A 24,903-nucleotide genomic window follows, 5' to 3' on the forward strand; every position below is an offset into this window, starting at 1 on the left:
AATTTATGTATGTCTTTTGTTTTGTGAGTGTTTTAATGGCGCAATTACACAATGACACTGACTAAAATATTATATACTATATTTTTGTAATAGCCTCTGTTTCAAACAAAACAAAAAATTACAAAAGTTGATTTTTCTTCTAGCTTTTATTACCAAACGTAAAGACTGAACCATATTTAGTCTTGGAATGTCAGAACATAAATTTGCTAAATTTTGCTAAACAAACTACTCCAACCTGGAAACCTGAGGCAAGGCAAGTTATCTGTAAAACTCTCTGTCATTCACTGTACCAGATTAATGAAAAATAAATAACTACATACTTTTACACTATTTTGGGGAAGATTATTACAATGTGAATATGTAATTTTTGTGCAACACCTGTATACAGTGCAAAGTATATGTTTTATATTATCACTACATTTGCATAAAACCTTACAAAAACAATTAAAAAACTAAATCTAAAAACATATTTTCATCTCCTACAATTTGCCTTTTATGCTGTTTTAAGTTTGGGTCTATATATATTTTTTGTCATTGGGTCAAAGATGTTCTTCACATCAAATAAATCTCATATAGTAGATATTTGTAAGTTGTCTTTTTTTTCAGAAAGCTATGTGATATATGCAGCTCTAAATAACTTTATTTAGCTGGACTGAGGGCAAGAATAGATCTTTAGATCTTTATTTGATAGGGAAGACTGCAGACCCCTGAGGAGGCAAAACAATCATGGAAAAATTCCCTGAACCCAGCGATTCTGGTTCATTGCCAATATTTGGATAGTAATTCACCTAATATATCGGTACTTGTTTAAGACTGCAGGAGGAAGCCAGAGTACCCAGAGAGAACCCATGTTTTCAATCTCCACCCAGACCAAAATCTCAAAGCAGCACCCCTTGCTGTAAGGCAACAAGGTAAACAACTGCTGACATCACACAAGCTGCAATTCAACCAACTCCCAACTAGTAACCCATGTCCCAATAATCGTCAGCACATTTTCATTTAGCAGAAATGCAACGTTTGAAAAACATTAAGTCAAAATCAGTTTTTAATCCTGATGTGTTTTATTACCCAGTGAGGGAAAAATTCCTGATGTTGAACATCTTTATCCAAAATTGAGATTCTTAATGGTGCCTTCCAGGAAATGAAGCTTTTTCATTTTATATGAAAAAGCAGACATGGGTTCTCTCTGGGTACTCGTTATCCCTGAGCCGAGGAAAAGCCCTGCAGCACAGTGAAGCGTCAATGAAAACATTTCCTGATTTCATTTTAATAATGCCCCTGCACATTAAACCTACCCACTGGTATAAGACCTGAATTAATATAAAACTCTTCATTTCCCCTTTGTATCAGTATAGGATATTTTAATTTAAATTGAACACAGCAAGGAATTACTCCTTTAATGAGCTCATTAATGTACAACATTTCATCACTAGGTTTTTACTTTTAAGAATCTTATAGATATTAAACAAAATAGTGATTTTTTACATGGTGATTTCTCATCATGTTGTATAAAACAGGTTGTTGATGTGATGTCAGAAGGCGGATGTATATACAGCCACTAAAGGTGACTCCAGGAGCTGGAAATGTTGGAATACTGCCACCAACATGGCTCAGTACAACCTGCTGATAATCAGCAACATGTCCGAGAATATCAGACAGATCAGCTTTACATTTTTCAGATAGATACCACACACTGGCATCTGAATCAGGACACTAGGTGGTACTTCTGCCAAATACTGGCACAACATAAACACATCCAGTTTTATGTTTGACAGTTTTAACTATTTTGTTTAATTTTACATTGGTGAATACAGAAGTCATTTCTTTTTCCATAAGTGGCTATAGCTGTCCACCTTAAAGTCATCTTCATACAGATCTGTTGTCTGTGTTTTGGTCTTCTTCACTTCCCTCCTCTTCTGGCGAGCGCGGCGCTCCTCATCAGACAGAGTCAACAGGTTTACAGGCATCTGCCAAAACACACAAACAGCACCATTTAGCTTTACTGTCCAAACTAAACTATAATCTGCTTGGATTGTAAGGCCCTACATTGTCATAGAAATGTTTGACCTTGTTTAGGTTCTCCAAGGCAGTTCACTTCTGCCATTTTTATCCATAGGCACACACCTGTGTGAACCAATTCCAGCCTGACATGGTTAAAACATTCAAACAGAATGATTGGTGTTGATCTACTTTGCTTTCTCAAACCCAAAGTCAGCACTGATGCCCACCAGGACATTTTTATGCTTCCTTTGACTGACACGCTTTATAATGTTACTAAATATATATATACACGAGGAGCACATAGTAGCTCCTCGTTTCAGTATTAAACAATCTTTATTATTTCTGATGTCATGCAGCTCAGTGGACCAGCATATCTTCCCTTTTTTCCAAGCTACTGATGAACACCAGCAATACACAATATGAAAAAATCAAATACTTTCATACTTACATTATATTTAAACAATCTAGTATTGCTAAGAAGCTGAACCTTGTACTTTTAGTTAACTGTAAGCTAATTAAAGCTTCACAGTACAGGTTGTGTCGCAAGTTGCAGTTTTCTGACCGATCTCTAAAAAGCTTGACCTACAGATTCTGATTTCGGCTGATATAGATTTATTTTTTTGCTTGAAAAGTCACTAAATTGACAACAGCAGAGTGACTGTTAACCACAGATGTGACCCCGTAGGGGGGCGGTCAGTCCTCTCACAGCAGATATATACGGAATAGAGACTGATTTTCAGACCAATCTCACAAAAGTAACTAAATCAGGACCAGTTTATTCCTCGCGGTGGCAAGCATTGGTGAAATATTTTAACAGAGTCCTTGAACAGGATATATACCAGTCAGAGAGCATGCATTCACTCTGCATGTGTAACCTGGTTATAAGGTTGTTCTTTTCTTGGTTTGCATAAGCTTCAGTACCATCTACATATTTACTCTGTATATGGGGGTGTAAAAGGCACCTCTTGTTGTCCATGGGATACTCTGAGATTTTGCTAGACATCGAGAGATCTGTAGTCTCCTGACCCTATTGTAGGGTAGCTGTTTTGTTGATGTGTTACATTGTTGCAAAAAAGAGAAGAAAAAACTATTTTGTATTTGCATCCAGTGTCTTTATCACCGTTTTTCATTTTGTGTAATTCTAGGGGGCTGAATGTAACGTGGTTATACTTCTCATTTGTTATAATTACACAAAATGTCGTTTTTTTTTTTGGTTATTTGTATTTTTCTCTACCTGACTGAAAATCTCTGTCGTTTAACCATGTTACTTTAAGAGCGGAAGCCCCTCCTTTTTATTTCTTCTTCTGTGGTACTGTCCTTAAAATGTTTGTGCCCCTTAGGCCCTCCCCTTTTGTCATGTTCTCCTGGGTAGAGGCGTGCACTATTTATTTCCTATCTAAATGCATCCAGTTTATTTATATTTTTAATAAGTTAATTTCAGTTATGTATATCATGGTTGTTTTTGTCAGAATAAATCAAAGAAGCATCCTTTTAAAGACAAAGCGTGCCATAGCCTGATCACTTAAAACCAGCACAACGCAGAAAGAATCCAGTTACACATGTTGAACATAAATTTAGATGGATTTTCACTGCTCCAATGCCTGGTCTGCTGAAGATCAAAATGATCAAGATGTTATGACTGCAAGAAAAAGGAGTGAGAAAAATGTTGGATATTCATAAGAAATTAAATTAAATTAATTAAATTAGTGCTGCTTTAGAGGAAGACTAACTTTTGATTGATGGAGAGCCTTCAGCTTATTGTGTTTGTTTTTTATTCAACTTTAACAGACATTCCCATTTGCAAGAGGAATGTCACAGGCAAACACACAAACACCTCCTTATGCTTCTGTACAAACTGAGTACTTTTATTGACTTCCATTCTGTTTAGTAACTGCTTTAATGCCAAACCCAGCCATTTTTCCTTACATTACCATGAAACTTAACTGACACCATCCCTTTAAAATCCACCAATTAGAGAGCAATAGAACTGAAAAAGAAAGTGAGCACCTGGAAAAGATCCTCACTTTGTTGATAAACATTGTGAAAGTGGTCCTCTATAAACAGTGTACACAAATACACATAGCTCCAAAACTACTTACAGAAATTCGAGTTCTCTTTTAGAAAAAAAGGGAGAAAATAGCTTGGAAGAAAACTTTGATTTCTGTAAACAATGTTCCGTAATGATCCTGAATTCAAAAATATAAACTACTGATAACACTGACAAAAATAAAGAACACTATAGTTCTCTATTCTGTGCAGAAACGTTGGGAAGGACCATAAATAGAAAGCCCCAGCGGACCACTAACCAGGAGAAGCCGCCTGGGCTCTTGGTATCTGATGCTAACAGTGGAGCCGTCTGGGCGGACCAAGAGGACTGGGTACTGCCGCTCATACTTCTGCCGCCCGCAGCGAACCACTGACGTCCTGTTGGAGCTCAGCTGAGCTCCGTGACTGTGGAGGAAGGAAGTCGGGATAGCTGGAAAAACTGGCCGGGAACCTGCGAGTGATATGCAAGGGAATATACAGCTACGAACACACGTGCGCATACGTGTACGAACAGACACACACACACACACACACACACACACACACACACACACACACACACACACACACACACACACACACACATTAAAAAGATGAGGCGCGCTGTCGAACCGAGCTAACATGACAACATGTTGTTTAGAACCAGCTGGAACTCTTACCGGGTTACCGAGCTGTGAAGACAGTCAAGCTTCTTCAGAAGCAGCTGGGCCATTACAGACTGTCTGGATGGAAACTCGCTTTTAATTACCGATTTCCACCTAGCTGCGAACCTCAGGTCACACAAGGACCAATGCTCCTTTCTGCTTAATGAGGCATTGTTATACCAGCGAGAGAGTCATACCGCCACCTACCTCATCGGAGGGTGTAGGACAAAATGCTAAATCATAGCAATATCAGCTACTGTTTTATATTTCTGTAACACTATTTGTAGCAATAATTCTTTCCATGTCCCATCTCTTGCACAACTTTCTCACTAAGATCTTATTGGTTTCTTAAGTGTACATTTGAGACAGAGCTAAAGAATATATCCCACATTTTCAATTATATTATAGTGACTTTATACACTGATAAACATGATTTTGTGGTGAAGAAAATATAAAATAACTGAATCTGTGAAATCAGCCATAAAATTTCAAGTAAGTATCTTTACACAAATGAGGTGGAAAAAAATTATTTGTTCAAAATACAAGAGATTGTAATTTTTTCAGAAAATAAATTGTTTAAGCACAAAGAGCCTATATTTTTAAGTTAATCCACACAACAAACAAAATATTTAAAAAATATTTACTTGAAAAAGTAAAGTGCTTTTATTCAATAATTCAAAACACCAACCCATGAGCCATCAGAGTTCCGAATCACCAACAGACCAGCCGTAATTTGAAGAATAGGCGATTTTGAGCTAGAAGTCATGAAGGTACGGCTAAACAAAATGCATCAAGTTATTTTAGGTTTGCAATATTTTAATCGCACAACATAACTTCATTTGTTTTTATATGTTGCAATAATTGAGTTTTGAGGACATAAGTTGATATGTAACATTAGGTATTGGCCAGCAAGGTATCCCACAATGTACTGTGTCACCACCACCAGCAGCAACTAATTAAACCACTTTTTTATTTGTCACAAAAATTTGTTTTGAAATGTCTAAGGTGAAAACGTAGACTTCAAAGCCTTACCAATGCAGTCAGTTCATCAAGAATGATGCCATTTTGAGAGCGACAGAGCTCTTATTGCTGGGTTTTAGACACATGACCCGTATGCTGTCAGATCAGCATACGCTGTCAGCAGTGAGGTTCGTAGCTGGTGAGGCACTGACTTAATCATAATCACATTTACAGATATATATGTGACAGCTTCCCCTTACGCTTCCCCTTATGAATGTTCTGTAATAAATGGTCAACACAAATTAGCACAGTGAGCTTCTCTACTGGTCCACCAGTTCTCCGCATACTGTAATAAAAATCCACGTCAGTCTTTGAGCACACCCATGACTGTTCAGAAAAGAACTGCACTGTAACAAATTGCCCTGTATTTTTACAGTAAAATGCTGGCAGCAGGGTTGCCAGCATTATACCGTTAATATACAGTACCCTTACTGTAATCAACTTTACAGTATATTACCGTCACAAAAGAAATCTTTTGATTACAGCACATTGCTGTTTTTTTTTTATCAGATTCACAGTAGACTACTGGCAGCTGTGTTGCCAGTATATTACCGTTTTCTACACTAACAAATTGCCCTGTATTTTTACAGTAGACTCCTGGCAGCTGTGTTGCCAGTATATTACCGTTTTTCTATGGTACCATTACTGTTGAATTCACATACAGCTTACTACTGTAAATTTCCAATATGAAATAGAAACATGAAAAAAAAACACTTAGAAAATGTAAGTTCCATCATGTCAAACATTTACTTGGAAAAAAAAAAGAACCAACTCAAACATTGACTCATACACAGTCTTTAGTGGGCCACATAATAAAGATGAAGGTTTTGAAACGACAACGTATGTGTACCTTAAACCTAAACCTTTTCTACAAGAATGTTGAGGGTAAACTGTCCAAAGTAAGTCATATTCTGGAAAAACAGTAAGAAAATCACCATCTATTTTGTGAATAAATTTCTTAACTGATGTAAAGAGTATTTGAATAAAGCATGAATTGTGGCCTTTTGATTAGTCTGAAATAAAATAAGTATGAAATAAATTATGGAAATAATGCATTGTACAACTCAGCACACTACTTTTTCAATACAAAATACAACTTTTTGTGGAAGTGAGGAACAACATGATGCAACATAAAACAAATAAAACATTTAACTTTCAATCTAAAGCATAGAAAAAATTGCAAATTTTAGTTTGATAAAAATTTAAATGAAACATTTAGACTTGAATTTCCTTTAGGGCAAAATCAGAGCTCCAACTTCAAAATATAAAACAGTGAAACAATATTAGACAACACTGCCAAGATAAGTTAAACATGGTGCCTGTGCAGTCAAAATTACATCTGAAGAACAGAAAGTGGGAGCCTTAACAAAATGTATGCTCTTAATTAAAAGAGATGTCTTAAGATTATGCTGACCTTTAAACCAAATAAGTCTCTCAAGAACACTCCTGTTCAGGGATAAGTTGCTTTCATGCCTGTATAGTTTTTTGTTTGTTTTTGCGTGGAGGGGCAACAATATCTATAGCTTGGTTAGAAAGTTCTCACTATGAAATTCCACTCAAAGTCCATGAGGTTTTTCAGCAGAGTTGAAACACGGGGGATGACAGTGACCGACTTCTTTTGAAAAATTTTCCCTGTCCCCTTGGAGATGATCTTGCTACAGCTGGCCTTGGTCCGGGTTGATATCAAGAAAGCGCCTGAAAATGCAGTAATTTCAGATTAGCATATGATGCTTAAGGAGTCAGGGTTTAATGTGTGCTAGATGAAGACAAACTTTTGAATGTTAAGAGTTAATAAAGAGACACCAGCATAACATTTAAACAGTTTTCTGCCAAGTCAACTCTGTGAAACTCCAAATTCCCAGTTGATATCCATTCACCAATTTCACTTTAGCAGCTAATCATAGCAATTCAAGTCAAATTACACAAAAGAAAGAAAAAGAGCTTCCAAACATGTCAATATTTGTAAATATGAATCATCAAAAATAACTTACCTTAGGATTGGCTCATAAAATGCAAGATTCAAAAGGATTGTCCTTGTAAAGAAAGTTCTAGACCAGGGGTGCTCAAGTCCAGTCCTGGAGAGCTACCGTCCTGCAACTTTTAGTTGCAGCCTTACTCCAGTAGATCAGGCTCAGCTATGAACAGGCCTGGTAACGAGTCATTCATTTGATTCAGGTGTGTTGGAGCAGGGATGCATCTGATAGTTGCAGGATGGTAGGACTGGACTTGAGCACCCCTGTTCTAGAGGTTGCTTCCACATGTCACAACAACATGTCTTCTTCAGAAATACAGTAGCGTTCTGTTTAAAGACAGCCTCCTTACCGTTGAATCTAACATCATTCCCAAAATGCAATGCTACTCACAGTATACTACAGTATTTTATTAAAAACAGTAATAATTGCCCAGAATGCATTGTTTTTCACGGTGCAGTACCGTTTTCAATAGAAACAGTATGATACTGTTCAGTTTTGGCCGTTTTTTTTACAGCAATTTGTTACAGTGCACGGTTCTATTCTATTTGTTGTTCTTGTCAGGTATGTTGTATAGAAAGGTTTATTTTTCATATTTAACAAGTTGTGTGATATGGTTCTTCCCCTTTTTGTCATGTCATGTGGGAGAGGACTACGGTACGGTAACACGGTTCTTTTCTATTTGTTGTTCTTGTCAGAATAAACAGGCTTTCTCTCTGAAAATGCACTGCTACCTCAAAATTTGCCTTCAAGATAAAATACAGATAAACCAATACTGTAGAAATTATTAAGACAAATTACTAACTCCTAGCCCTGGACATAACAATATTAGCTTTAGAATGGTTGCTTGATAATATTAGTGAAGAAAGTAAATATATAATTGCATCAGATAGTCAAGCTGCATTACTAAGTATAAAATCTGACAAATCTTGTAGATTAGATTTATTATTAGGTATATATTATTTATTAGTTCGGCTACATAATAAGAAATGTTTTGTTCGAGTTCTCTGGATTCCTGTTCATGTATAGAAGGAAATGAAGAAGTATATTGCTGAACAGGGCCTGAAATCAGATTTTATAAACTTAAGTATTCCTTTCAGCAAGAGTGAGGGGAAATCTATTATTCAAAATAAAATTCTTAAGGTTTGACAGGAACAATGGGTTAATCATGACTCTGGTACAGATTCATATAAAATTCAAAAGACTGTGGGGGGTAGTAGTATGAATGGAAGGCGGAAAGAAGAGGTAGTTATATCTCGACTTAGAATTGGTCAGTCACACTGGACTTAATAGTTCTCTTTTCAGAATAGGAAAACATGAAACAGGGATTTGTAATTATTGTAATCAGATAGAGTGTAACATGTCTTATTAGAATGTAATAAGTATTCAGAGGAACGTCAGCTCTTAGAGTCGATACTAAATAGAGAGAAAATAGAATTTTCTATGATAAATCTTTTAGGAAATAAATAAAATTCTATTAGAAATTAATTAATGAAATTTAAAAAAAACCCACTGGGTTATCTAATAGTATTTAAAGTATATATGTATGTATACGTATGCATATAAACACATATATGAGTGTGTATGGATGTGAATTTGCACATTCGTGCATACCATTGAGGTGTGTATTATTTTATTCCCTCTGAGATCATTGATGACCAAACTCCAGGCTGGTAGGTGGCGGTAAATGCACCTTAAGTTGGTTGCCATCCGCCAATAAAAAACAAAAAAAAGAAAACTGCTCTTCAGGTCATTACCGGAGAAATGCCACTAGACTTAAGACGGATGAAACTGTCAGCAAATTATTGGTTAAATTTACAAGAGCATGAGGAAAATTACCCTACTAAACAAATATTCAGAGAATGTTGGGAGTATGGCCATAACATAAGGAGTTTTGGATGGGAAGGAAATATTTACGCAGATCAGTTGGGGATAAACAATATAGCATGTTGTAAAACTGGAATTAAATCTAAAATTGCCCCATGGTAATTTGAAATGCCAATAGTACATATAGAAACCAAAAAAATAGAAAAGTCCTGTGGAGGTTTGTATCAAATTATTCAGCAGTATTTAGAAATAATGTATGAAAATATAATACAAATATATACAGATGCATCAAAAGAGGCAAATGGTAAAACAGAAATAGCAGTTTATATTCCAAAACAAAAAGTTATTATAAAAAGAAGAACAACAGATAATTTATAAATTTTTTCAGCAGGAATGATGGCAATTATTTTGGCCTTGCAATGGGTGCTGGAGGTGAAGCCTAGTAAGGCAGATATATGTTCAGATTCAATGTCTTGTTTAACCAGTATTATAAGTGGAAAATCTGATAGCCGTCAAGATCTTCTGGATTAAGTTAATTATTTGATATATGCAACAACAAATAGGTATTCAATTCACATGGGTTCCAGCACATAAAGGAATTGTAGGTAATGAAAAAGTAGATAAATTGGCTAAAGAAGCAGTTAAGGAGAGAGAAATTATAAAGTCCCACTAAGTAGAACAAAAATTAAAGTAATTATTAAAGATAAAAGAGATGGAATTTAGAAGAAAGAGGAAGGAAATGACATAAAATACAGAGGGAGGTAATCATGAATAACAATAATATAATGAATAGGAGAGAGGAAGTATGGATAAACAGGGGGAGGATTGGGCATACTAGTTTAAATAGTGGTTTAAAAATAATAGGAAAACATCCATCCATGATTGTAAATGGCTTGTAAACAGAAGGTGAAACAGAAGGTGTAGAACATGTGTTGATTTATTGTAAGAAATATATAAAAGAGAGGAAAGAATTGAAGAGGGTGATGGGGAGGTCAATAAATATGGATAATTTATTAGAGAAGCAGCAATCAAATGATATAATTCAAGCACTCATTAAATATTTAAAAGATACAAAATTAGCTGAGAAGATTAAGTTTATATGTTTGCGTGAGTGTATAAGTATGCATATAATTTAGTTATTCTAAGTTTTGAAGATAAATAAGGAAAATTAATTTATGGATTATATCTCCGCCTTGCAGCAAGAAGGTCCTGGGTTCGATTCCCGGCCCGGGGTCTTTCTGCACGGAGTTTGCATGTTCTCCTGTGGGTGTGTGGGTTCTCTCCGGGTTCTCCGGCTTCCTCCCACAGTCCAAAAACATGACTGTCAGGCAATGTTCCCTCTAATTTTTCATGTGTCTGGGCGTACACACAAGCTTCCTGGGAGCACCGTGTACACTGATGATGCTTCTCTGAGCATCATCAGTGTACACGGCGTGGCCACGCACAAGTATCATAAATCTGGGATCATAGAAAGTTGCATGGCTTATTAAAAAAAATCAAATTACATCAGCAATTTTCATTCGTTTGCTTTTAATTTAAGTGATTTGCTCAATTAAAAAAAAAAAAAAAAAAGAAAACATTGCTGTTCATGAGATGCATGCTATAAGTAAGAGTCCTGCTTCAGCCAGGGTGAGAAATGAGACATTACACCTTTCAGACATAAATGTTTGTTCATATTAAAACATTCACATTTTGCACAATGAAATGTTTTCTGTAGCTTGTGATGCAGTATAAATTCTTGTAAAATATTTAATTACAGTTTTTTTTATGTCTGCCCTTCTCGCTTCTCACTTCTTCTCACTTCTCCAGTGGTTGTACACTTAGCCCAGGTTGATGGTCAGTCTGCTTCTTGCTTTATCTACTTGAATTCAGCATATTGACTATTAATGGCCTCCATAATCTGTGGGTGGAGGAGAATGGCCTCATACTTCTTTGCCAGTGTACAAATGTCTGCTTATCCATAGTCAAAAGTCTGAACTCAACATTTCAATATCAAATGCAGACAATTCCTTTCATTTGATTTGATTCCATTTGATCTTAGAAGAAGTGCATTTCTTTTTTTTTTTTTTACTTTGGCTTGGTGAGTGGATGTCCCACTGTCCTGGCCTCGTTAAGCACTGTGACTTTTAACAGTAACTCAGCTATACAGGTAGCTAAACACTTTCCCATCCGTCCACCAAGAAGCACTCCATTTGGTTCTTTAGCAGGGTTTAATGAGAATCGTGTAAAACTGTAACACACAAAGGTACAGAAAATGAATGCCAGTAGGCTAACGTGTCGGGCTAACACGAGTAAAAAAATATATCTATCGTCACATAAAACATGTCAACGGGTTACAAATTATGATTTATATGACAATCAAATTAGAACAGCATTTACAGACGATGCCGTTTCTGCACTTAGATTAAAGAAAACACAACAAAGAGGGCCCCTTTCGGAGTACATGGACCAACGGCTTTCTTCCTTTCTGGTAAACAAGTCGTAGTAATAAAAGTAACCACAAGAAGGCGTCAGTAAGCCAGCAATAGACAAAATTATAACATTTGCCACTGGATAGCCTCAGTAGATTAACTTAACATTGAATGACATTAAATTAAACAGGTTTCACTACACCCGCGTAGACATGATAAGGTGATGACTTTCACGTTTCTTAACTCTACCGCACTATTCTCACCTGCACGACCATATGACCAAGGCACGTAACCCACGTACACACAGCATGCGCTGATTGGCTGCGTAGCGAAAGTGAACCGTATCGTATCATTGGCTGGATTCCTGTCACTCACTGAGTTCGATCGCAAAGTAGTACGGAAATTTTTTTTTATTGGTCCATAGTCAAAACTGATGTCTGAGCTCAATGTCCACTTTACGTTGGACTTTATTTTATGCGCTACATAGATTTTCTTGTGCGCTGAGAATATGTGAGCAGTGCGCGATTGCGCAGGCGCGCAGCTTAGAGGGAACATTGCTGTCAGGTTAATTGGTCTTTCCAAATTCTCCCTAGGTGTGAGTGTGTGTGCATGGTTGTTTGTCCTGTTTGTCTCTGTGTTTCCCTGCGACAGACTGGCGACCTGTCCAGGGTGAACCCCGCCTCTCGCCCGGAACGCAGCTGGAGATAGACACCGCACCTCCTGACCCCGTTAGGGAGAAGGATGATCAGAAAATGGACGGACGGATGGATGGATGGATGGATGGATGGATGGATTATATCTCCGTCCAGTTGATGGCGGTAATGCACAAAGTTTGTAAACTACCAGAAAACACTAAAGAAGAAGAAGGAGAAGGAAAGAAGAAGAAGAGCAGTCAGCTGATGTGGAGGTGACAGATAAGACAAGGTAAAGCTTCTGTTAACCTTATTCTGTGTCTTTGTTTTAAACAGCTCTGCCATTCTCTTTCCTGTTCTCTTTGTTTAGCTCCTTTTACAGACAGAAACAGTCTGAAAACTAAGCTGACAGGCTGAGCATCATCTGAGCTGATGGATGTTCGCAGCTTTCGCAGGGATTTATGAACCATGCTCTGCTAACCGAAAAACAAACGGAAGACTTGAAAGCGAAACTGATGAATTTCCTCTTTATGGAGAGAATCTTTTGTTGCTGCAACGCAGCGAAGATCGCTGATGGACGTTTGAACAACGATCTGTTCCTCTGCATGGCTGCTTCCGCAAGTGGACTGTTGGAATATTTAAATGACCCATTAATTATGTCTCCACATTTAGGAACCGTTTTTGCAGTTATACAAAAATTATTTATTTATTATAATTAAACCAGCAAACGTTATCTCAATTAAATTCTATGAAACACGCTATAGGGTCAGACCTCATGATCAGATTACTACTTAACTATTGGATTTTTTCAAACTTAAAACTTACTTGTGAAATACAACTCGTATTAAAAATGTGTCAGTATAAAGAAACCGGCCAATTATAGGCAATGCGGACATTGCAGTAGAATTTGACTGACAAAGCCAGGGGTGTCCAAAGTTGGCCCTCCACATTTGATCATGACCAAACTGAGATTTGTCAGTCAGACGTGATCAGAAGTAGCACAGTCCTGATTCCCAATGATTCTCTCAACTGTATTGTGCCTGTTCACTAAATCCCCCTTAAATCAGTGAGGGAAACTTATGTGGTTGGGGTCTAACATGGAGGAAGTTGAAAGTTTTGGATGAAGCTGACTCAGAAAACCGTCTTGAGCCCATATCAGATTCTGCAGTCATCTCCCAGAATGCCTTGCTCTCAGAGTATGACAGTAACAGGAGTGGAATCTGTTTCTTTCAGTCAAAAACTTGATGGTTCAGTTGCTGCGTCCTCCACTCCCACACATCAATGAGCCCAAGTATCTATGGTCAGTGTAGTGGTGTATAAATGTATTTGTGGCTGTTGTGTAGAAGCTGGATAAACTATTAGTCCATTCCCCATTCTTCAGACCTTTCTCCAGTAGAGATAAGTAGTTCCACTTTGTGTGTATCTCACCTGAAAAGCCTTTAAAGTCCTTTTTTTCTCCAGGATGTTTGCCTCCAGTCTCTGCTAACAGGCTTTGTTTGCTGTAAGTTTCAGGTTGCTGTCTCCATGGCAGCAATGGCCGCTCTACATCTGATGAAGAAGTGGTTACTTTTTGAGTTGCTGATCAACATTTCTGGTGAGTGCTGTCTTACCTACTTTTTGTCTCTGCCATTACCTTTGAGGTGATCCTTAGATGTTTAATACTGAGAACACACTATGACAATCATCTGTCATTTTTGACCAATATTCACCAGAAGAAAATTTGGGCTTTAACCAGTAGCTTGAAGTCCTCCAGTAAGACAGGCTCTTTAACTTTGACCAACAAAATGAAATCCACTTGACTGCTTAATTTTTTTTAGTTTTTTTGTAGATAAATTATTTTTCTTTAAGGTAAAAACAGAAGAAACACAAATAGCCAGAAAAACTGCATCTCAATAAAAATAGAAAGATTGAGGACTGTCTCATATTGCTTTAGGATAACTTTGGGTTGTCTTCCTGCCAGACCAAGCCAAAGCTTTGTTTAACAGTCTAAATGCAGGTGGTTTCCCTGGATACCACCAATAACAGTTGAAGGGAGTCTGCCACAAGAGACACCAATTGGAAATCTTATGGTTTTCTTTTTTTTTTTTTTTTTTTTTAACATAATTTTCCTCAAATATCAACAACCTAAAGAATAAAACATGCATCTTCTTTTATGTAAAAGTTCTATGGTTTTAGAAATATTTAATAAAAATGAAAGTTCTAATTTTAAAAAAATGTCAGGTGAGCTTTTCATCTCTAAAAGTTTTCTTTAGCTGGACTGGGGGTAAAATGGCTCTTCTGGTTGTAAATGTATGAGAAAAGTTGCAGGTTTTGATGTGTTGATGATGGCTGCAATCCCTTTTACTGAGCATGCATGCAGTGACAGCACAGAGGAAAACTCCCCTTTAACAGAAAGAAACCTCCAGCAGAACCAGAACATGGCTGAGTGTGAGCAGCCATCTTAATTAACAGCCATGACTGAGTGTGGAGCTTTGAGAAGACAGAGGAGACACAAACATACAAAAGAACTGATTCAGTGGTATTATGTTAGAGAAAAGTAAAATGTTAACAACAGCAGTGTCTTCTTTAGTTTTCATGTCTAGATGAAACATGTCTTTCCAGGTGAAATCTGACTTCATACGCTTGGGATTATTCTGAAGTTTGGAGAACATCATGTCTGTGAAATGAAGCAACAAAGTTGACATTTATAAAATGTCTCATAATAAAAACATGTAACATTTTTCTCAATGAAGGAATCCATTTATGTCTTAAGTTGTGACACTGACATGCCTTGGAAAAGAGACAGTGCTACTACAGCTGGTGTTGATGTGGAATAGCATTTATAAAAAAAAAAGAAAGATCATGTTCTATCGGCAGGCTGTTGAAATCATCACATGTTTGCAGCCATCTCCTCACTGGCACTGTAGACTGGAAATTTTCCCAAATACATCAGATTTTTGATTTCCTGCTAGTTAAATTAACATATGCCATTGATTCCTTGCTGACATTGTCAACTTTGTAATAAAGTCATAAAATCACTGACTGAGGCTGTGAACATAGCAGAAAATTCTCCAGATTGTGGGGAACATGTTCTGTATTTCATTGGTTGTTCCTGGACATTTTTTCTCCTCTAGAGTCCGCTGTGTGCCTGAACGCGCCAGATGCTGTTACAATTGAGCAAAGCTCTTCAGCCATTGTCACCATTTCTTCCAGGTAATCACAGATACACTGAGGTGAACAAAGCACTAACTCAAAAGCACCTGTTTGAAGATCATAGCTGCGTGATGATTTCATTCATTAAAGAGTAAAAGCTACCAGAGCCCCTGGGACCAGCCTCTAATTGACTGTTCAAGTTTCCCTGGAGAAGGTTGTTGAGATAAAAGTTTGTACAGAACTTTTGTTTGTCTAATTACTTCTTCCTGCTGGAAGCAAAGTAATTGTCCTTCCCCTTGATAAATGATGATCGAATTTTTAGAAAGATGAGTTCAGTTTTACAAGCCTGATTATTGCCTGATCTGTAAATCATTTCAGTAAAGTCTTTGGCTACTGACAAATCTATAAAAGAAAACAAAGCAACTCATAATCTAAAGGGCAGTAGAAAGTCTGTGAAGGCTCTCTACTGCCTTCCCCGGCAAGGCCACTTCACCAAAGTTATTCCAAGAGCTGCTCCATTATTTTACTAGGAGAGAAAGATTAGAATGTATTGATGGCGGAGAAACAGTTTGTCCACCATCATCGGTGGCCATGCTATCTAGCCTTAGCATTCATGGCTGACTCTGTTGTGGTAAACCAGGTGTAAAGTAGCACAGGGGAAAAAGGAGGGTGTGAGCAGTACTAAGCCCCTCCTCCTGGCTCTGATTGGTTGTTTCTGACAGAACGGTGTTTCTATTCAGATGACAGCAGGTCCACAGAGGAAGGTAGAGGAGCTTGTTTTGTTTCTCAGATAATCTGTCTTATATTATACTGTCATGACATGGTGACATGACCTTGTTTTAACAAATGTGTAAGAAACATTTTAAAAATAAAAGTTACCATAAATAATGCAGTTTTAAATGGAACAGGGAAAACAAGCATTAATCTGGGGAGGGAGCACATACGTTTTCTTTTCTCTGTCTTTCTGCATCACATAACTGAAGTGTGACTGTTTAATTCATGATGCATATTTCCTCAGTTCTGCTGTCAATCAGTCTGCAGTGATTCACCTGAATGTAACCTTCAGCTCCCAGGAGAACTACTCATCAATAATCACTCTGCCTGAACAGGTGACATTCAAAAGCAAATATGATGCAAGGTTATGTTGAATGGAACTAATCAGGAGTTAGAGGAGAAACTGGATCCATGTAATGTTCCTAAGTTCAGCTGGAGGTTTTCTTAGTTTGAGCTAAACTGTGAACTTTGAGATCAGCAAACAAAAAGAAAGATGTACTTGAACTGTTGTTACGGTAACAGTTCTAGTAACTCACAATTATCGCCTCATACATTGATTTGTTTCATGAATGCTAATTTTAAGGATTTTCTTTATAAAGAATAAGTTATGTTGCACTTGCTAGTTTATTAGAAAAATTCTTCAAAAACAGAATCTTTCATTTCTCTTTTTTCTACAAATCCTGTCTGTGTCTGTCTGTCAGACAGCAGATTGAATATGAAGAGTTTGGAGCTTTTTGTCCAACAATCCTCATTATTTCTCATATTCATTCAGGTATTGCTTCCAGAGAAAGCTACCTCAGCCAATTTTACTGTGATAACACATGATGTTGGTCAGGTGACTGCACACCTGTTCAGCAACAACACACACCTCGACAGGTGGGTACAGAACCAACATGCTGTAATGTTTTGGAGGTCATGACCTTGACCCTGACCCTCCTCAGTAATGACTCCTCCTCGCCTTGCTTTGTATCACACAATGACGTTCCAATCATAAATCCCACGTTGAATTGAAGAAATGTGGGTTACGTTTTATGTCTGGGTTTGACTACTTTAGAGAAGTGTCTGAGTGTGTTAGTAATAGAGTGTTGAAGCGATTGTATTTTTAATATACTGAATGTTTCTGTGAACAGAAGTTCCTTGTTGAGCTCACCACTTATTTGCTTTTCGGAGGATGTCAGCTAGCTAGAACTGCAGAAAAACTCTAAGACATTACAGACTGATCATTTAGTTTCCATTTGATAAGTAATTATATGTTGTTTCATCTAATGTGGTATTTTCCGACTACCATCTATTCCCTTTCATTATGATTGCATTAAAAAGAATAAAGCAGAGTGTCATTTTGGACTGTAATCTGTCTTTGTTTCCTTCTGTCCAGTCTGTCGTCCAGGATACGCTTCATAGTGATCCACAGCAGTGTGCTGTCAGTAGTGGCTCAGGTCATTGGATGGATTTACTTTGTGACCTGGTCAGTGTCTTTCTATCCACAAGCCTGGGAAAACTGGAGGAGGAAAAGGTAGTTCTTGTGTCTTATCAGTTAGTTAGAATTTTGTGCCTTGTTCAGCTTTGGGTGGTTTTCTCCTTAGCATTACTTTAAAGGTCCATGATTTAAAACATTTCTATTGTTTTGGCAGGGTTTATTATCCTATGAGATTATTTTTATAACTATTATTTCTACACTAACATCATTAGTATTGATATTTTATGGGAAAACACTGTTGGGTCATGGGCTCTTTTTCAGCTTTTGTTTCAACCCAACAATTATGTTGGTAATGTGACTTCCATGATGCAGCACCCAGCCTTTTGCTGACCACAGATTATTAATTCCTTTAAAACAATGGACTGTTTTGAACAATGCCAAATTAAAAAGATATTTAAGTCAGTTGCTCTGAACATTGTACAGGCTTTATCCTGACAGCTAAATGAAACCAATCATCTTATACAAAAATGGTTCCAATGATTAGAGGATTAGAAAAGGGTTAAATGTCTCTGATTCATCATCACAAATATTTCCCTTTTTGTGGAAGAAATCTACAGAATATATGGGTTGCCTTTTCTGAGGTCTTTATCATAATATTCTCATTTTAGAGCTGAAATTTGTTCTAGAGCAGATAAGGTTACAAAGTTTCTGTCCAGCAGATCTGAGTTCAGTCTGGAATGAAAGTTTCTGAGGCTGCATGGAATATTTCTGTTTTAAATTATAACAAAACTGTCCTGGAAAAAGAGGTCAAATAATTTTCTAATACTCACAATAAGGTCACAAGGTCAAGATGCATTCTTCCAATCAGGTCTCATTTCTGAAGTCATCCTGTGACGTCTCCATTTAGACAAAGTGGAATGGATTCAGTTGCTTTCTGTTTCTCTTCAGTGTTGTAGGTCTCAACTTCGACTTCCTGGCTCTCAATCTAACAGGCTTCATTGCTTACAGTGTCTTCAACATTGGCCTCTTCTGGATACCCTATATAAAGGTAACTTTATTTCCAAGATAGCTTCATTGTTTCAGATGACCTCACTCAGCCAGCAGAAAGCCAGACATCTGGACAGAATGGGAAAGCATTCAGGGCTTAATGTTCAGCTGTGTGTTTCTCTGTAGGAGGAATTTCTTCAGAAGAATCCCAATGGGATAAATCCTGTAAATGCTAATGACGTCTTCTTCAGTCTGCATGCTCTGCTGTTCTGTGTGATCTACGTCAGCCAGGCTGCTCTCTATGAGGTAGAGTGGGACGTTCTGTCTAGCCGACGGTAAAACAGACATTAAGGACAAATTACTGAAACACTGTGTCCTCCTTAAGTCTTAACAGTGTTCTGTCATTTCCAGAAGGGGGGTCAGAGGGTGTCATGGACTGCCAGGATTTTGTTGCTGATTGGTTGGGCATTTGCTTTGATCAGCCTATTTGTTGCTGTGGCCCACAAAATTACTTGGTTGGAGTACCTCTACTACTTCTCCTACATTAAACTTGCAGTCACTCTGATCAAATATGTGCCACAGGTAAGCTGAAGGAGGACAACAACAGCATATAGTCAAAGTGTTCTGTAGTTTGCCTTATTATCAACTTTTTCATAAATTGATATTCTATTTCTGCCTGCCTCCAGGCCTATATGAACTACAGGAGACAAAGCACTGTGGGCTGGAGCATCGGCAACGTCCTGCTGGACTTCACTGGTGGAGTCTTCAGTATCCTACAGATGATCATTCAGTCTTACAACAATGGTAGATTTGCTTCTATTGTTGGATTCCCTCTTCTAATAATGAGTGGTTATGAATATCAGGTGAACATTTTCCAAAATGTTCCTGTATTAAAGTCTTTTCTACAGTCTAGCCATAATCTGACAACTGCCCACCAGCTCACAAGGCTGACCTTTAGTAAATTGTTCCAAGTAGTACAGACAGTCCACATTGTTTTGATTTCAACTTCTTGTTCGAAGGCTTTAATAAAGGCTCTGTACTGCATTGGATCACCATCAAAAACAGGAATGTCCCATGGTGGGAGAGTCAGACTTTGTTGCTGCTTTAGAAAGGCTGATGTAATTTCAGTTTGTCAGAAGTTCTTCTGGTAATTGTAAACTTTTTGATGGTTGGGTTATGAAATGCTCTTTTGATTGCATTTGGGTTCCACTGGCCTTATGTTGATTCCCCACAGGGTGCTGGTTTGTTGTCACATTTCTCTTTGGTCTTGCATTCAGAGGGTTATTTTGCTTTGATGGCATCTTTAATTCATTACTATGTTTAGTCTGGCATATATCGTCCTGTTGAGTTGTTGGATTTTCAATTGAATTTTTAGGAAGAAGCTCTTTCACAGAGGGGGTCAAACTTTGCTTTAATCCCTTCTCCTTTGTTTTCTTTCTATAATATGAGCTCACTGAGTTTGATGTTTGTGAGGAACACTCCAGCTATAATTATACATTTCCATCTGCAATTCTACGGAACCCTCCAGGGACATGGGGATTTTTTTTTCTTTTGTGCTCCCTTGCAATAATCTACTGATCAGTTATGTGGCATAATTGAACTCTGTATGCCTTTCTTATGGTGGCAGCCATACTTTCTGGCTTAATACAAGATTATGTTAGATTTTTCCATGAATGTTAATATCTCCTTGTGAAATATCTGACATTTTATATCTTTTGCTTTTGTATAGAAAGGCACCACAAAACTATGATATCAACGGTGCCTTTCTAAATTATTACTAGGGAACACAAAAGAAAAAAAAATCCTATGTCCCCTGGAGGGCCTCATAAGATTCAGCCAGTTTCCAGTGGAAGCATCTTTTTTTCTTTTCCTCAGTTTCTCCTCGTCTTCAATAGCATGTCTTTCTCTTCACAGGGGCCAAAACTGAGGCCCTTTTAGCTGCTGCCTTTAACAGGATAAGGTGATGCTGGAATTAACACCCCTTTGTGAATGTCCACTGCCAATATTTGACAGGGATTTACACCACCATCATCATCAACATAATTATTTTTGCTAATTGGAGTTTGAGAGAGCCACTTATTTACAATACAGATACCTTTATTATTAGGAATCATTTTTGCTTTAAACCATACTTCATAATTTTCTTTTTCATCATGTGGCAAAAACCTCAGGAAAGACTCGCAAACATTTTGCATCATCACACAACTTAAACATATCTGGAGGACTTTAAACCTTTGTAATCATGAATTTCATATCTTATATTACCTGTGTTGTTTAATTTAGATTTTTGTTCCTGTTGTAATGCTTCAAGTTTTTCAGCCAAAGTTTCCCAACTAATAACCATTTGTTCAGTCTCAATATTTTTGTCCATTTCCATAGTGCCAAGGTCCATTTGAAAGACAAATGCGTGCAAAAAAAAAAAAGCTGAGTGGCTGACGTACCTGTTGATCACGTGTGAAATCAATCCCAAAGAACTTCTTGTAGTCCAAATTCAAAATTTGTTCCAATTAGAAGACCCTTTTGTTAGCACAGTTACCGTGTATTGTGAAATAAATGCATTTTCTTTACAATGACTCCGCCACAGGGGTCAAAAACTTGTATGCCCTTCTGGTTTCAATACCTGTCAACTACCTGTCACCTCCTGGTTCATATACTGGAGCTGACAACCCCATCTACTGACCAAAAACCAAAAATACACATATTTAACCCCAATAACAGGAAAGGTCATGCCACCAGTTTAAGAATATTTCAGATATTTAAAACAAAAACTAATAATGATTGAGAGTGACTGATATGAAAGCATTCTATTGCAATATGTTTTTCAGCCATATTGTACAATCCTAATCAATGATGTTGTCAGGAGAAAATGAAATCAAATTTACAACCAGCAGATTTATACAATTTGTGTTCTTGTACTGGAAAGAGTGAAAAATTCGGATTGCTCATGTAACTGGAAAAGTGAAGGCAATTCTGCTTTCTGAATGAAAGCAGAAAGCAGAAATGAAAGCCTCACAGGAAAGCCAGATTCCTGTGAGGCTGTGCAGCGCCTCACAGGAATCTGACTGGTGATTGGTCTCAGAAGAACTGAGGACTAACAGGATAGTTGAACTTTCTCATAAACTAGCTTTATAATGAGGACTTCCAGCTCACTGAACTCTAGCTTACAGTTGTTCTGCTCTAGTTGAATACTATGCACTGCTTTTTAAAGATGTTTGTAATTTCATCTGGAGCAGCACATTTTCATGCTTTCTGTCGTGTTTATCTCTCCTCAGATGAGTGGAAGTTGGTGTTTGGTGATCCCACCAAGTTCGGTCTGGGTCTGTTCTCTGTGGCATTTGACATCATCTTCATGACTCAGCACTATTGTCTCTATAGACAGCCAGCAGAGTATCAAACTATTCCAGGGCAGCAGGACGACTAATCTGAACACTTCGCTACAACCAAAGGGAAGCCATAAAGAAAGGGATTCAATCTAAGCTAAATGTTAGTTCCTTTAGTTGTTGCCTTCAGGCTTCCAGCAGGAAGTTCAGTTTATCTTGTCTCAGATTTGGCACATTAGAGAGCCAAGGACTCTCTTATGAACAACCTCAGGGAACTCTCTTCTTTTATATGTACATCTGCATCATGCTATATCTATTGTTCTTTTTTTATTTAACACTCTGCTTCAGTCTGTAATTTGGAAATGTATGCTTTCACTGTTTTCTATTTTCTCATGCTTTATCATTAAAAAAAGTGGGAAAAGGTGTGTATTTACTGCTTTTCACAGTAGAAACCACAAGTCCATGGGAAACGTAGAAAAGCTTTTTAAATAATTGAAACAATATAAACAACTGAAGATCCATCAAAAGTCTGTTGTTCTTGAGCACTTCGATATCAAATAAGTTGGTGACAAATATCCCCAAATATTCCTCTTCATCTGACCCTGGATTCCCACTCAATGTTTCTAATGCTGTTGAGAACAATAATAATCAACATTGTAAAAAATATATTTAAAAAATCCACAAACTGTAATGTGATATATGCTGAACAAAAATATAAATGCACCATGTCATAAAGAGTTTTATGAACATTTTGGTAATGGAATTGTAACACTCACAATGTGATTACAGTTAAAACAATAGCAATGGGACCAATGGTAGGTTTGGCTACTGGAGTAGAAAATGTGTAAGTGCATAAATGACCACAGACTAGAAAAAATAAGTTTAACTGCTGGCTTATTATTTGTTGAGAAAGAGGAAAAAAAATTATATTTTTACAAACAGTTGACATACAATGACACACAATCAAATTCAAAATAGTTCCCTGTTCTTCCAGAATAATTTAATCACTGTTTGAATTTTTAAACCTAATGTTAAGTTTTAAAGGACACTATTTATTTAAACCTAGGTTATAGTTCTATTTAAATTCAAGTTAATTCTGTTAATTTAATTGATTTTAATCTTTTAAAATCTATTTTAGTTATTTAGTTCTTTTTAAGAAATTATGGGTTTTTAATCTCCTATTTTAACTATTTCTTGTTTCTATTTGACCCAACAGAAAATTTGACATTCCACACCAACAATGTAAATGAATGCAGCTCAATAGAAGAACGAAAATAAAACAATAGAACAATCCAGTTAAAAAAAAACAACCAACAACTGAATAACTTGTGCTTCAAACTAGTCTTTCTCTATGATGATCCTGAAGGGTTATTTCCGGTTCTTTGAATCTACTTTTTCTTAGCAGGAAACATGGGCAGATCATACCAGTCTGGATGACTCGAAATGTCCAGCAGAGGGCGTAGCTCCTGCTGGACGACAGTTACAGGACTCCTGGGTTAACGGCTCGCCATCTTGTTTCTCGTCCGTGGAATCCAATTCGGCAATCGGTTCGGATTTTCCCGGTCCGGTTTCCAGCAGAGCTTCAAAAAGGCCAAGTCCAGTAGACAACACTCTGAACGTAGTCAACAAAAGAATTTCGGAAGCTCCTCCTCCAAAAATGAGGAAAAGTTCCCAACGGCTGGTAGCCTTATTAATCAGCGGTTTGCTCTTATCTTTCTTTCTTTACTTAGCACAACTCTTCGCTTCTTCGTTCTCTCTCCTTTTTCTTCGCTCTCTCCCCTTCTTCTAGCCAGAGAACATAGCAATCCGATTGTCTGGAGCTAGTCACCTGGACTACACATCAATGTGACACTACAGAATAAGAGATTTGTTTTCCTCACACCTGACCGTTTTAACTGCTGACGAAATAAATATGTTTCACACACTTTCAAACCAAACAAAATATACAAGAATATAAATTACACTGTAATTATCTTTTTTAAATTTTATTCATTTTAAACTATTTTAAACCCTATTTATTCTGTATATATTTCCTATTTATGCATTTTATAGCTATTTATTATGAAAAGGCTTTTATTTAAGTGAAGGCTATTTTAACCTGGGTTACACAATGCATATAGAAACTTAGAATATAGTTTCAGTGATTACTGATCTTCATGTCAGCATTCTGGTTCGGCCATTTGTAGAGGATTAACAGTGCTTTGAACATGATAGTGGTCATGTTGAGGAATTTGATTTTGACCAAATTGGCTACGGACAGTCTGAGGTGTGATGCGTCTGTTGTGCAGACCAATAGTCTCATCAGCTGTGTGTGTCGCTGGTCTTAGCCAATCCCGCAGATGGATGAGCCGGATGTGGCCATCTTGTGCTGGAGGGGTCTCATCTGAGGCATTATGACTTGCGGCAAAATTTAACATTTTGGGGTGGCCTTTTATTGTTCCCAGTACAAGGATTGTCCAGTTGTTGCTCATTTTGTCTGATCACCCAGTGGACATGCCCCAGCCATGCAGAGTAAAAAAAAACATCTCACTGAGTAATGCTCACTGACACCAAGTTGGATTAAAAATTATACACAAGTCAAGAGAAATATTACTTTTGTACGATAAAATGTCAACAAATGCTCATTTACAGTTAACTTCACATGGTAGCAATATCTGACAAGGGGAGTTTATATTTTTGTTCAGTATAATTGTTGACTAAAAAAAGTTAGAAGCCACCAGCA

The 24,903-nt window shown here is 37.2% G+C and overlaps 2 protein-coding genes across 7 annotated transcripts; one reads left to right on the forward strand and one right to left on the reverse strand.

The window, feature by feature from the left end:
- Positions 1-57: 57 nt before the first annotated feature.
- On the reverse strand, positions 58-4,876 carry mrpl55 (mitochondrial ribosomal protein L55). The gene is made up of 3 exons (XM_055024093.1): positions 4,707-4,876; positions 4,308-4,527; positions 58-1,967 (listed from the first exon to the last, which is right to left on the reverse strand). The coding sequence occupies exons 1-3, from the start codon at positions 4,757-4,759 to the stop codon at positions 1,818-1,820; spliced, it is 423 nt and encodes a 140-aa protein (XP_054880068.1). The 5' UTR covers positions 4,760-4,876; the 3' UTR covers positions 58-1,817.
- A 7,843-nt stretch (positions 4,877-12,719) lies between these two features.
- ctns (cystinosin, lysosomal cystine transporter) lies at positions 12,720-22,604 on the forward strand. 6 transcript variants are annotated; one of them, XM_055024145.1, is made up of 12 exons: positions 12,782-12,843; positions 12,922-13,851; positions 14,058-14,145; positions 15,665-15,743; positions 16,702-16,792; positions 17,230-17,333; positions 17,833-17,970; positions 18,823-18,922; positions 19,048-19,167; positions 19,273-19,443; positions 19,548-19,665; positions 22,134-22,604. In XM_055024145.1, the coding sequence occupies exons 2-12, from the start codon at positions 13,849-13,851 to the stop codon at positions 22,280-22,282; spliced, it is 1,161 nt and encodes a 386-aa protein (XP_054880120.1). In that variant the 5' UTR covers positions 12,782-12,843; positions 12,922-13,848; the 3' UTR covers positions 22,283-22,604. The 6 variants fall into 6 exon arrangements, with proteins under 6 accessions (XP_054880123.1, XP_054880124.1, XP_054880120.1 ...); XM_055024148.1 differs by lacking the exon at positions 12,922-13,851 and having other exon boundaries at positions 12,720-12,843; XM_055024149.1 differs by lacking the exon at positions 12,922-13,851 and having other exon boundaries at positions 12,720-12,843; positions 14,064-14,145.
- Positions 22,605-24,903: the final 2,299 nt, after the last annotated feature.

This window comes from Poeciliopsis prolifica, unplaced genomic scaffold, assembly GCF_027474105.1.
Source record: "Poeciliopsis prolifica strain line A6 unplaced genomic scaffold, Auburn_PproV2 SCAFFOLD115, whole genome shotgun sequence".
Lineage (NCBI taxonomy): Eukaryota > Metazoa > Chordata > Actinopteri > Cyprinodontiformes > Poeciliidae > Poeciliopsis > Poeciliopsis prolifica.

Excerpts from the sequence above, each read along its gene's own strand:
- mrpl55 (XM_055024093.1), bottom strand. The coding sequence starts at position 4,759 with ATGGCCCAGCTGCTTCTGAAGAAGCTTGACTGTCTTCACAGCTCGGTA. Across the intron at positions 4,528-4,706 it reads CTTCACAGCTCGGTAACCCG|CTGTATATTCCCTTGCATAT; the intron begins GTAAGAGTTCCA and ends GTGTGTTCGTAG. Across the intron at positions 1,968-4,307 it reads AGCCCAGGCGGCTTCTCCTG|ATGCCTGTAAACCTGTTGAC; the intron begins GTTAGTGGTCCG and ends GTGTTTTGGCAG.
- ctns (XM_055024145.1), top strand. Across the intron at positions 15,744-16,701 it reads ATTGTCACCATTTCTTCCAG|TTCTGCTGTCAATCAGTCTG; the intron begins GTAATCACAGAT and ends ATATTTCCTCAG. Across the intron at positions 17,971-18,822 it reads GAAAACTGGAGGAGGAAAAG|TGTTGTAGGTCTCAACTTCG; the intron begins GTAGTTCTTGTG and ends GTTTCTCTTCAG.